The sequence below is a fragment of the Haematobia irritans genome, chromosome 3 (genome assembly GCF_050003625.1).
Source record: "Haematobia irritans isolate KBUSLIRL chromosome 3, ASM5000362v1, whole genome shotgun sequence".
Taxonomy (NCBI): domain Eukaryota; kingdom Metazoa; phylum Arthropoda; class Insecta; order Diptera; family Muscidae; genus Haematobia; species Haematobia irritans.
The window spans coordinates 185,005,682-185,019,230 of record NC_134399.1 but is presented as its reverse complement, the minus strand read 5'-3'; the positions used below and the strand labels follow the sequence as shown (position 1 = coordinate 185,019,230).

Genomic DNA, 13,549 nt, shown 5'->3' with positions numbered 1-13,549 from the left:
TATTGAAATCGGTTCAAATTTAGATATAGCTCCCATATATATCTTTCGCACGATATGGACTAATATGGTCCTAAAAACTCTGGCTTTTTTGACCCAATTTGGTTGAAATTTTGCACAGGGAGTAGATTTGGCATTGTAGCTATGCGTGCCAAAGTTGGTTGAAATCGATTGAGATTTAGATATAGCTCCCATATATATCTTTCGCCCGATATGCACTTATATGGACCCAGAAGCCAGAGTTTTGGCCCAATTTGGTTGAAATTTTGCACTAGGAGTACAATTAGTAATATAGTCATGTGTGTCAAATTTGATTGAAATCGGTTCAGATTTAGATATAGCTCCCATATATATGTTTTTCTGATTTCGACAAAAATGGTCAAAATGCCAACATTTTCCTTGTAAAATCGCCACTACTTAGTCGAAAAGTTGTAAAAATGACTCTAATTTTCCTAAACTTCTATTACATATATATCGAGCGATAAATCATAATTAAACTTTTGCGAAGTTTTCTTAAAATTGCTTCAGATTTAAATGTTTCTCATATTTTTTTACTAACATTGTGTTCCACCCTAGTGCATTAGCCGACTTAAATTGTGAGTCTATAGATTTTGTAGAAGTCTATCAAATTCTGTCCAGATCGAGTGATATTTAAATGTATGTATTTGGGACAAACCTTTATATATAGCCCCCAACACATTTGACGGATGTGATATGGTATCGAAAATTTAGATCTACAAAGTGGTGCAGGGTATAATATAGTCGGCCCCGCCCGACTTTAGACTTTCCTTACTTGTTTTTTAGTAGCATTGTGTTCCATCGCAGAGCATTGGCCGACTTAAAGTCAATAGATTTTGTAGAAGTCTAACAAATTTTTTTTCCAGATCGAGTCAGATTCAGATTTATGTATATGGGAACAAAAACCTTTATATATATATTCGACATTCGACGGATTTGATATGGTATCGAAAATGTGGATCTACAAAGTGGTGCAGAGTATAAAATAGTCGACCCCACCCGAATTTAGACTTTCCTTGTTTTTATTCTAAAATTTATTCACCTAAACATATTATATTGTAACATATTAAAATATCTATTCGAAATATGCTCATAAGGACGTATGAGCATAAGGACGAGGAGAAGATGAGCGTTTATATTGATGGAGAGCTAGTGGAGGAGACTTTGAACGTACGCTACCTAGGAATAGAATTCAGTCATAATTTGCATTGGGACAATCACATTAGCTCCCTGAAGTCTAAGTTATCAGCCAGTATAGGGATACTATATGAGTTTAAAAACAAATATATACAGCACTAAGTTCGGCCGGGCCGAATCTTAAATACCCACCACCATGAACCAAATATTAGGATTTCCTTTGAAATTTCAGGAGGGCTTGAGGACTTGATGACACTTCCCGAAGATAAATTTAAAGATTTCACCTATGAGGACTATATCAGATTCTGGATTTATAAGAATCATTTTTGTTTGAGTTTTAGAGGAATCATTAACATCTCTTGTAAGTGTGCAAGAAAATTATAAAATAACGTCTTAATTTGAAATCTTAAATCTGTGGAAGTAAAATCTGGAAATTTTACATTGAGTTTCAAGCAATTTTCATGATCAGTGCGCCTTCTACACCGTCAAGAAGTGAAGTCGGTCTATATGGAGGCATTATCAAATGGACCGATAAAAACTTAATCCGATACACGTTTTTGTGAGCCTAAAATATCAGAATATTTACAAATTCAGGCAAATCAGATAAAAACTACGGTTTCTAGAAACCCAAGGAGTTAAATCGGGAGATCGTTCTTATGGGGGCTATACTAAAATATGGACCGATACTCACCGTTTTCGGCACACCTCTTTATGACCCGAAAATACCTCTAGATTTCCAATTTCAGGCAAATAGGATAAAAGCTTCGGATTCTAGAAGCCCAAGAAGTAAAATTGGGAAATCGGTCTATATGGGGGCTATACCAAAATATGGACCGATACTCACCATTTTCGGCACACCTCTTATGGTCCTAAAATACCTCTAGATATCCAATTTCAGACAAATTGGATAGAAACTACGGTTTCTATAAGCCCAAGACCCAAAATCGGGAGGTCGTTTTATATGGGGGCTATACCAAAACATGGACCGATACTCACAATTTTTGGCACACGTATTTGTGGTCCTACAATACCTCTAGATTTCCAATTTCAGGTAAATTGAATAAAAACTGCGGTTTCTATAAGCCAAAGAAGTAAAATCGGGAGATAGGTCTATATGGGGGCTATACCAAAACATGGACCGATACTCACCATTTTTGGCACACCTCTTTATGGTCATAAAATACCTCTAGATTTCAAATTTCAGGCAAATTGGATAAAAACTACGATTTCCATAAGCCCAAGATCCCAAATCGGGAGGTCGGTTTATATGGGGTCTATATAAAAACCTGGACCGATATAGCCCATCATCGAACTTGACCTGCCTGCAGACAAAAGACGAGTTTGTGCAAAATTTCAGCACGATTGCTTTATTATTGAAGACTGTAGCGTGATTGCAACAGACAGACAGACGGACAGACGGACATCGTTATATCGTCTTAGAATTTCTCCCTGATCAAGAATATATATACTTTATATAGTCGGAAATCGATATTTCGATGTGCTACAAACGGAATGACAAACTTATTATACCCCCATCACCATTCTATGGTGGTGGGTATAATAAAATAGATGTTAGTACGAAATTGTTGCTGTATATCTCACTGATTCATTCACATCTAAGCTACCTTCCAATGGTGTATGCTTTTAGATGGAGTAATTCTCTGAAATCTTTACAAGCGGCTCAGAACAAGGCGCTTAAAATCGTATTTAATTTGCCCAGGAGATTCTCCATCATAAGACTCTATAAGGAATATGCGAAGGGTATACTTCCTATAAGCGGTCTATACAGACAGCAGCTTAACATGTATGTTTATAAATCATTAGGAAACTTGGGTCCGCAGACTTCACAATTTCGACTCAACGTGCAAAATACTCATAGGCATACAAGACAGGCGATGAACCTAGCATATGTGAGATGCCGTCTTGAAGTCACTAAACAAAGGATTTCTTTTTCTGGTCCTCATGATTTTAATAGTCTCCCAATATATCTTAAGCAGGAAGTTTCTCCAAGTTCAAAAATGATTTGAAAAGATATTTGATAGATAATACGGAAATACTTCTCACAAACTGAAATAGTCGTAATATTTAAACTTTCGATAGCTATTACTTACTATTAATACTTAGTTATTGATTTTAAAATGAATAATGTTCAGTTGTAAATGTTATAGTTGCTTACTGCTAGCCTCTACTAGTCTTTTTGGCGCTGAGGCATATTTTTATTTTGTTATGAATTAATATTGTAATTTTTTATATTTTAAAATAAAAACAAAAATAAAAAAAAAAAATATATTATACTAGTTTTCGAACACAATGTTTCTGTACCCACATGTATTGTGGTAAACATCTTATTTTTGTGTTCAACCATATAAAAAACACACTGTTTTTCTTCCATATAGTTTCACTTTTTTGGGTGTAGTGATTTTGGGACCAATTAATGTATCTTTCTTGTTAACAATTGTAAGGAAATTTAACTTATGTTATTTATTTTTTTTCATTTGTTAAATTACAATTAACATTTAATCGAATATAATTCTCAAGAAGCTTAGTTTCAATGACAACATTTCTAAAGCGAAAATCATTATCGCAATTAAATGAAAACCTCCACATATGATGTAAATTCCATAGAGGTCCTGTTGTTTAATCATCTTCATATTTTCTCCACTCAAGTCGGATAATATAGACGAATCAAATAAACGCTTTTCCCACTGCAGAAGATATCCAATGGCCTGAAGATTGGAAATGACTACATCGAATTCTTCGGCAAGTATAGTATGTTTAGGAAAATATATGCATAGTTGCTCCTGCATTACAATGCCCGGTATGATATAGAAAAGACTAAGTTTATTATTCACCCCTACATAGTGCATTAGGAATTCTTCCGAGGTAATGGCATAGATATTTCTATCCGTGTGGTTCTCCAAGTACTGTAGAGCAATGAAATCATCGGTGGAATTGAGAATAATATATTCGGGTATCCCTTGATGCTTATGTTGAAAATACGGTATATCCTGGATATCAAAGGCTGTAAAAAGATTAGAAACAGCTCCATAACTACGATTTGAGGCATCTCCAAGACTTTTTGGCATTGGCAAGTAAATATCATTGCTAAAGAAATGATACAGAAGGTCTGAGTATATGGATCGCAAAAGGAAGGTACACCACAGCCATGGGGTAAACATGAAGTAGGAGTGACATTGTCTGGGTTTCTCCTTGATCGGTAAGCCATATGCACAACTTAACATTGCAAAGGTCGACATTGATTTTGGCTGATGGGCATGTACTATTCTCGTTATGGCCAATGCAAGGATAATGCATCCTATTATAGCAAACCAGGTGTATAGCTGGAAGGGATACGAGAGTACTTGGAATGTGTTGAAGAGATGAGCCCGAACACAGACGACAGCCAATACCGTGCTTTGATAGTGTGGATTTGTATTGGTGTAAAGATGAGATATTGAATAATGTTTGCGATAATAACCAAAAGCAAAATCTACCTAGCGGTTTTCAAGCTGTACATTTTGGGGAAGTGTGATATGAAATGAAAAAAAGAGGGAAAATTAGTTCGTTTGGTTAAAAATATTGAACAATTCTATAATACAAACAAGTGGGATAATTCGTAAAATAGTATTTCAAAAAAAAAAGAAACATTATTTTAGTTTTAATATTCCCTAAAAAGTATGAGGTCAATGAAAATGTGCTTACAACAAATATTGTTGCTATCACCTACCGAGTCAATGTATCTGTCCGATCATTTCGCTGCTCAAATCATAGGAAACGAAAATAGTGCCACTTGAAAACGTATTATACTCCCAAAAAAAATTTGGGGTTCATTATATCTTCCACCATAGGATAAGGGTATATTAACTTTGTCATTCCGTTTGTAACACATCGAAATATTGCTCTAAGACCCCATAAAGTATATATATTCTGGGTCGTGGTGAAATTGTGAGACGATCTAAGCATATCCGTTCGTCCGTCTGTTTAAATCACGCTAACTTCCGAACGAAACAAGCTATCGGCTTTAAACTTGGCACAAGTAGTTGATATTGATGTAGGTCGGATGGTGTCGCAAATGAGCCATATAGGACCACTTTTACGAATAGACCCCATATAAGTCGACGCTCAGATTTGGCTTGCGGAACCTCTTGGAGGAGAAAAATTTCGTTCGTCATGTCCGTTCGTCCGTCTGTTTAAATCACGCTAACTTCCGAACGAAACAAGCTATCGGCTTTAGACTTGGCACAAGTAGTTGATATTGATGTAGGTCGGATGGTGTCGCAAATGAGCCATATAGGACCACTTTTACGAATAGCCCCCATATAAGTCGACGCTCAGATTTGGCTTGCGGAACCTCTTGGAGGAGAAAAATTCATCCAATCCGGTTGAAATTTGGTACATGGTGTTAGTATATGGCCTCTCACAACCATGCAAAAAATGATCCAAATCGGTCCATAATTATATATAGCCCTCATATAAACCGATCCCCAGATTTGGCTTGTGCAGCCTATAAAAGAAGCAAATTTCATCCGATCCGGCTGAAATTTGGTACATGGTGTTAGTATATGGTCTCTAACAGCCATGCAAACTTTGGTTCATATCGGTCCATAATTATATATAGACCTCATATAATTCGATCCCCAGATTTAACCTCCGGAGCCTCATGGATGAGCAAAATTCATCCGATTCGGTTGAAATTTGGTACGTGGTGTTAGTATATGGTCTCTGACAACAATGCAAGAATTGGTCCATATCGGTCCATAATTATATGTAGCCCCCATATAAACCGATCCCCAGATTTGACCTCCGGAGCCCCTTGGAAGAGCAAAATTCACTCGACCCGGTTGAAATTTGGTACGTAGTGAAATTTTGTACATTGCGCTAGTATATGACCGCTAACAACCATGCCAAAATTTGTCCATATCGGTCTATAGTTATATATTGCCGATCCCCAAAAATAATCTACCAAAATTTTATTTCTATAGAAAATTTTGTCAAAATGTTATTGCTATAGAAAATTTTGTCAAAATTGTATTACTATAGAAAATTTTGTCAAAATTTTATTACTATACAACATTTTGTCAAGATTTTATTTCTAAAGAAAATTTTGTCAAGATTTTATTTCTATAGAAAATTTTGTTAAAATTTTATTTCTATAGAAAATTTCGTCAAATTTTATTGCTATAGAGAATTTTGTCAAAATTTTATTTCTATAGAAAATTTTACAAACTGAATTATTTACGTATTTAATGGCCTTTTTTTTTGTTTAATATATCGATGCCCTCATCCCAGAGTACGCTATGTCCACTTAGCATGTTTTGATGGAGTTCGCTGTTTTTTATTCGGATTGATGTGAATTGCTTTCTGCCAAAAGTTCGAATTTATTTGACTTTTCTATCCAAAGTTTTGGTTAATATTGTACTTAGCATGTAGCTTAAGTTTTTAAAAAATGTCCAATCCAAAAAGGGCAAAAAGCTTTGATCGGTCTAGAGTGGTCTAAGTCATTTTTAGCAATGTTCTATTATCACTATTTTGAGTTCGTACATACTAAAAAACAAAAATATAAAAAATATGATTTTAAGACCGAAAATAAGGGAATGTCTATCTTATACGGGTTTTTGAGAAATTTCAAAAAACAAAACTTGTTTCTTGTTTCCTGTAAATTTCACTTTTTAGCGCACTTTGGAATATAGACATCGATATATGTTACCCCGTATGGACTAACTTACAATTGAGAACACGGTGTTAAGAAGTTTTAAGATACCTTGCCATCGGCAAGTGTTACCACACAGTCTTTAGTACAAGTCTCTATGCAATCCATGGCCGAACTTACGGCCGTATATAATTGTTTTCATTTGAAATATTGGAGTTGAATATGAGCTCAACCAAAATAAAATTCGGACTCACTTTCTTTTTTGATTTACAAATCTGCGTAAAAATGAACCCCTAACTGATCAAAAAATATGATGTTTTAAGAAAACAATTAACTATATAGTACTGAGCACAAGTCTCTTTGGAATCGCGTTAGTCCGCTTTGGACTCTGTCCATAGGAGAAAGTCGAAAACAGCGGCCGAAGACTATTCAGAACAACAAAAAATTGTACGGTTGCCACCATTGTCAAGTAGAAAGCAACAGTAGGCTTCCCTTGAAAGCGAAGCACAATCCCAAAAAAGATATTGGGGTTCTTTTAATTTGAAACATTGGGTCAAACGGGTCCCAAAAATAGAATGCAGTTACACCCAAAAAACAATAAAAATTTGGTATTGTTGTTTTCCATATAATTTTTCGGGGACCTAATTCATTTAGGTTTAGAGGCTCATTCTTATGGGGCCTATTTTTATAGTGCCAAAATTCCCTTAAAAGCTGAATTAGAGGACTTGGACATCGACTTAATTTTTTCGATTTGTTTTACAAAAAATCTGTTTTTCAGAATTGCACCTCGGAACTTTGCTTCATTTTTCCCGTTATATTTCAATGTCATTTATAGAAAATGATCCTTGATTCATAATTCATTCGCTTCACTTCAATTAATACCAATTACCATAGCTAAAGCTCCACTCTCTGTTGGATAATTTCTATCATCTCCCCATGGTTGTTTAAAGACCAGAGTGAAATTCAAAATTCTCGATAACTCTTTAACCATTTCCACTTCGAACCCTTCGTATTGCTGAGGTGAGCTACCATTGACTACAGAGACATAGGGCGTAACAGATCGAACTGCTGCCATCAAAGGACATCCATAGAAATTTTTAGTTTTCTGTATAAAGTAGGGACGTTGCATCCAATCAGTGGTCATAAATTGATTAATATGCTGCGGTTGGGTATTGCCACAAATATTCTCCCCAAATGGAAAATATGTATATAAATGTAATTCACCTTGGGCATTTTGGTATTGGATATTACAATTGATTATTTGATTATTCCAACAATAGGTGAATATATTAGTCATGTCATCATTTATAAGGGAATCTGTTTGCATTAGGAAGATATGATAGAATTCACTGGTATCGTAGTTCTTGGTATAGGAGATGACATCAATATCTCTGAAAATTATTAGTCAATATGATAACAATTACAAATATAACAGTGACAATATTGTAATTGTACTTACAGAAATGCTTCGAAAGAATCGACAAACAAAAGATTAAACCTTCTTGATCCTTCAAAGACTTGTGGATGCCGGTAATCTATGACTACTAACTGAACATTCATATCGACCCTAAGCAATAGATCTTCCAGAAGATGTAGAAATAAATTTAAAGGTCTCCTACTCCGACTGGATACCACGATTACAAATGATGCTGCTACCTTCAAAAAGAATTCCTCAATAATCAACTGAATAGAATGGGCCACAAGGTCATTCATTTGTGACAAATTAATTTCAGAGTCCTGTAGTTTATTCATTTGACGATTCAGTAGATTGGTTATATTGATTTCTCTTGGCATTACGTTGTATGCGCGTATTGACTGTTTCAGTGAATATGAATTGACGAAGTGTCCAATTTTCGAATATGGTCTTATGAAGATTATGACTAGTGTTTTTTGGTAAAATTTGTTTGTTTTGGAAACTTTCGACTAATTGGACTGTACATAATAAAAATTAATGATTGTTCATGAAAAGAGTTTGTTTCATGATTGATTATTTACCATGCAACTGTTCCCAGTTTCTTTTGACACCCTTATGGATACCAGAGATTTTATTCACGCTTATTACGAGATAGGTTAGGGTAGGTACAGTAAGATCGGTATACAGAATTATTGATATGTAATGCAACAAGAACAAGTATATACGGCCGTAAGTTCGGCCAGGCCGAAGCTTAAGTACCCTCCATCATGGATTGCGTAGAAACTTCTACTGAAGACTGTCATCCACAATCGAATTACTTGGGTTGCGGTAACACTTGCCGATGGCAAGGTATCTTAAAACTTCCTAACACCGTAATATATACCACATAGTCCATACGTGGTATATATTAAACTAAAAAAGGCCGATTAAATACGTATATAATTATGTTTAAAGTTTCTATAGAAATAAAATTTTGACAAAATAAAATTTTGACAACATTTTCTATATAAATAAAATTTGGAAAAAATTATCTATAGAAATAAAATTTGGAAAAAATTTTCTATAGAAATAAAATTTTGACAAAATTTTCTATAGAATGATTATGAACCGATATGGACCAATTTTTGTGTGATTGGGGATCGGCTATATATAACTATAGAGCGATATGGACCTATTATGACATGGTTATAAGCGGCCTTATACTAACACCACGTTGCAAATTTCAACCGGATCGAATGAATTTTGCTCCTCTAAGAGGCTCCGGAGGTCAAATCTGGGGATCGGCTTATATGGGGGCTATATATAATTATGGACCGATAGGGACCACTTTTGGCATGGTTGTTAGAGACAATATACTAACACCACGTTGCAAATTTCAACCGGATCGGATGAATTTTGCTCCTCTAAGAGGCTCCGGAGGTCATATCTGGGGATCGGCTTATATGGGGGCTATATATAATTATGGACCGATATGGACCACTTTTGGCATGGTTGTTAGAGACAATATACTAACACCATGTACCAAATTTCAGCCGGATCGGATGAAATTTGCTTCTCTTAGAGCAATCGCAAGCCAAATTTGGGGGTCCGTTAATATGGGGGCTATACGTAAAAGTGGACCGATATAGCCCATTTGCAATACCATCCGACCTACATCAATAACAACTACTTGTGCCAAGTTTCAAGTCGATAGCTTGTTTCGACTCAGAATTTCACCACGACCCAGAATATATATACTTTATGGGGTCTTAGAGCAATATTTCGATGTGTTACAAACGGAATGACAAAGTTAATGTACCCCCTCCTGTGGTGGAGGGTATAAAAATCGTTATATTAATTTTTATTGCTCAAAAGCAAAAATGTCGGAAATATCAAAGTTTTAGAATCAGTTTAGATTTGTTCGAATTGGCTACCTTAGCTACGAATTATGACCTTCAAACGGCCGATAAACGAAAGTGGCTCTACAGTATTTTGATCCACTCCCGGCGAAGCACCGTCATTAACATAGATAATCGACACTTTATTATTATTTACTGCCAACCTTAGGATTAGGATCCGGAGATTTTGGTGGAAAGAAATGATGTGAGGAACATCCTTTTTAAGCGATTCTTGTTGTTGGAATGTTCTTTGTATGCGGCCGAAAAACAACAGTTATATGCGGACTTAAGTTCGGCCGGGCCGAATCTTAAATACCCACCACCATGAATCAAAAAATGTAATTGTTTCCGTAGAAAACTCTTCGTCATGTTACTTGAAAATACATATATATCGAATTTCAGGTGGATTTGATGACAGATACACTGCCAAATATATATACCAACATGGAAATCGGGAGACTTAAATATGGACCGATCCATATCTGGACCGATCCACACCATATTCGCTACCCTATTTATGGACCAAAAATACCTCTAAATTTTGAATTTCCGGCAAATGGGATAAAAATTGCGGTCTCGAAGTCAAATTGGGAGATCGGTCTCTATGGAGGGTATGTCAAAATCGAACGATTCGCCCCATATTCGGCTTACTTATGTGTGGATCCAAAATACCTCTCGATTTTGAATTTCAGGCAAATTGCATAAAAAGTGGGATGTCTACACACTTAAGAGGTCAAATCAGGAGATCCGTCTACCATATGGTATATGAGATAAATACCAAAACATGAAGCGATAAACATCATATTCGGCGTACTTATGCGTACGCTCAAAATATCTTCAGATTTTGAATTTCTGGCAGATGGGATAAAAGTTCGGATATTTAGAAGTCAAATCGGGAGAAAGGGCTATATGGAGGCTAAACTAAACATTGAACCGATCCACACCATACTCAGCACACCTTTTTATGGGCCCATAATACCTCTAGATTTTCAATTTCATCGGATAAAAATTGCGGTGTCTAGAAGCCCAAGAACTCGGGAGATCGGTCTATATGGGGGCTATACCAAAACATGGACCGATACACAGTATTGTCGACACACCAATTTGTGGTCCTAAAATACCTCTAGATTTCCGATTTCAGGCAAATCGGATAATAACTACGGTTTCTAGAAGCCAAAGAAGTAAAATCGGGAGATAGGTGTATGTGGGGGTTATACCAAAGCATTGATCGATATGCTCCATTTTCGACACTCCTTTTTGTGGTCCTAAAATACCTCTAGATTTCCAATTTCAGACAAATCGGATAAAAACTACGGTTTCCAGATTCAGGCAAATCGGATAAAAACTACTGTTACTAGAAGCCCAAGAATTGAAATCAGAAGATCGGTCTATAAGGAGACTATACCAAAACATGGACCGATACGCACTATTTTCGGCACACCTATATGTGGTGCTAAAATACCTCTAGATTTCCAATTTCAGACAAATCGAATAAAAACTACGTTTTTTTCAAAGACCAAGACCCCAAATCGGGGGATCGGTTTATAAATCAAAATCTGGGCCGATAAAGACCATCTTCGAACTTGACCTGCGTGCAGACAAAATACGAATCTGTGCCAAATTTCTGCATGATAGCGCCATTATTGAAGACTGTAGCGTGATTACAACAGACAGACAGACGGCTATATATAGTCGGAAATCGATATTTCCATGTGTTATAAACGGAATGACAAACTTATTATACCCCCATCACCATTCTTTATTGGTGGGTATAAAAACACATAAAATTCCGAAAAATGCATGGAATCTTAAAGTTGACCGGGATTATTCCTCAAATTGTCCATCCGCTTAGTCCAGTTTTGGCATACTCTTTCCAACACTTCGGCAGGTATCTCATGAATAGACCTGAGAATAAAATAGTCTAAAGGCGTTAAATCGCACGATCGAGGCGGCCAATTAGCCGGTGCCGTGAAATTGTTCACCGAACGCGCCTCTCAATAACTTGACATGCATGTCAAGATTTTGTATTATGGGCAAAAAATATGGATATCATCCCACGATAGCGCTCACCATACGTTACGTTTCGCATCATCTTTGAAGAAGTTCTGATGCCAACAGCCCATAAACCGAACCAAGGTTAGGTTAGGTTAGGTGGCAGCCCGATGTCGCACGATCGAGGCGGCCAATTAGCCGGTTCCGTGAAATTGTTCACCGAATGCGCCTCTCAATAACTTGACATGCATGTCAAGATTTTGTATTTTGGGCACAAATAGATGGATATCATTCCACGATAGCGCTCACCATACGTTACGTTTCGCATCATCTTTGAAGAAGTTCTGATGCCAACAGCCCATAACCGAACCAAGGTTAGGTTAGGTTAGGTGGCAGCCCGATGTATCAGGCTCACTTAGACTATTCAGTCCATTGTGATACCACATTGGTGAACTTCTCTCTTATCACTGAGTGCTGCCCGATTCCATGTTCCAGCTCAATGATAAGGGACCTCCTTTTTATAGCCGAGTCCGAACGGCGTTCCACATTGCAGTGAAACCACTTAGAGAAGCTTTGAAACCCTCAGAAATGTCACCAGCATTAGTGAGGTGGGATAATCCACCGCTGAAAAACTTTTTGGTGTTCGGTCGAAGCAGGAATCGAACCCACGACCTTGTGTATGCAAGGCGGGCCTGCTAACCATTGCACCACGGTGGCTCCCAAACCGAATCAAACTGTGCCTTTTTCTGATTGCATTGGCAGCTTGTGCAATGGTTTTGGTTGATCATGACTCCAAAATCAACAATTCTGCTTATTTACTTACCAATTGAGCCACAAATGAGTTTTATCGCTGAAAACAATTTTTTGAAAAAAAGTGGTGGATTTTCGGCCAACATTCCCAGAGCCCATTAACTAAAAATTCTGTGTTACGGTATGTAGTGCAGTCGTTTATAGTGCGATTCATGGTTAAATTATAGACGAAACGCGGGTTAGCGGGTTCTTTAAACCAGTGGGGGTACGAGTGGAGAGCGACCATCGGGCGTTAAGGAGATCCACTCCATTACCATCGGCGCCGATTAAGTTCTGGTGGTCAATCTAAGTTTTCAGCTGACCTCATTTTGCCTCTTCACAAAATGCTCAATTTGGAATGGCTTCTTATCGGAGAAAACTAAATTCGGTGAATGACCACTTTCGTGCAAACGAAACAACTCCTTGGATCTTTCCAGTCTCACAATTATTTTGTGGAACTTCTTTAATGCAAGCTCATTTTGCAATATGTGTTGCGTCCGTTTCGAGATATATAACAGGTTGGCTGACAAGTCCCCGGTCTGACACATAGATGGCGTCGCTAGTATTAAATGCATATTATTTTTATGTACTACCAACCTTCAAATGATTCGTGTCAAAATTTGACGTCTGTAAGTCAATTAGTTTGTGAGATAGAGCGTCTTTTGTGAAGCAACT

At 36.7% G+C, this 13,549-nt stretch overlaps 1 protein-coding gene across 1 annotated transcript; it reads right to left on the bottom strand.

Moving 5' to 3' along the window:
- Window positions 1-3,668: 3,668 nt before the first annotated feature.
- LOC142231334 (uncharacterized) lies at window positions 3,669-8,596 on the bottom strand. The gene is made up of 3 exons (XM_075301947.1): window positions 8,262-8,596; window positions 7,692-8,193; window positions 3,669-4,646 (listed from the first exon to the last, which is right to left on the bottom strand). The coding sequence occupies exons 1-3, from the start codon at window positions 8,594-8,596 to the stop codon at window positions 3,669-3,671; spliced, it is 1,815 nt and encodes a 604-aa protein (XP_075158062.1).
- Window positions 8,597-13,549: the final 4,953 nt, after the last annotated feature.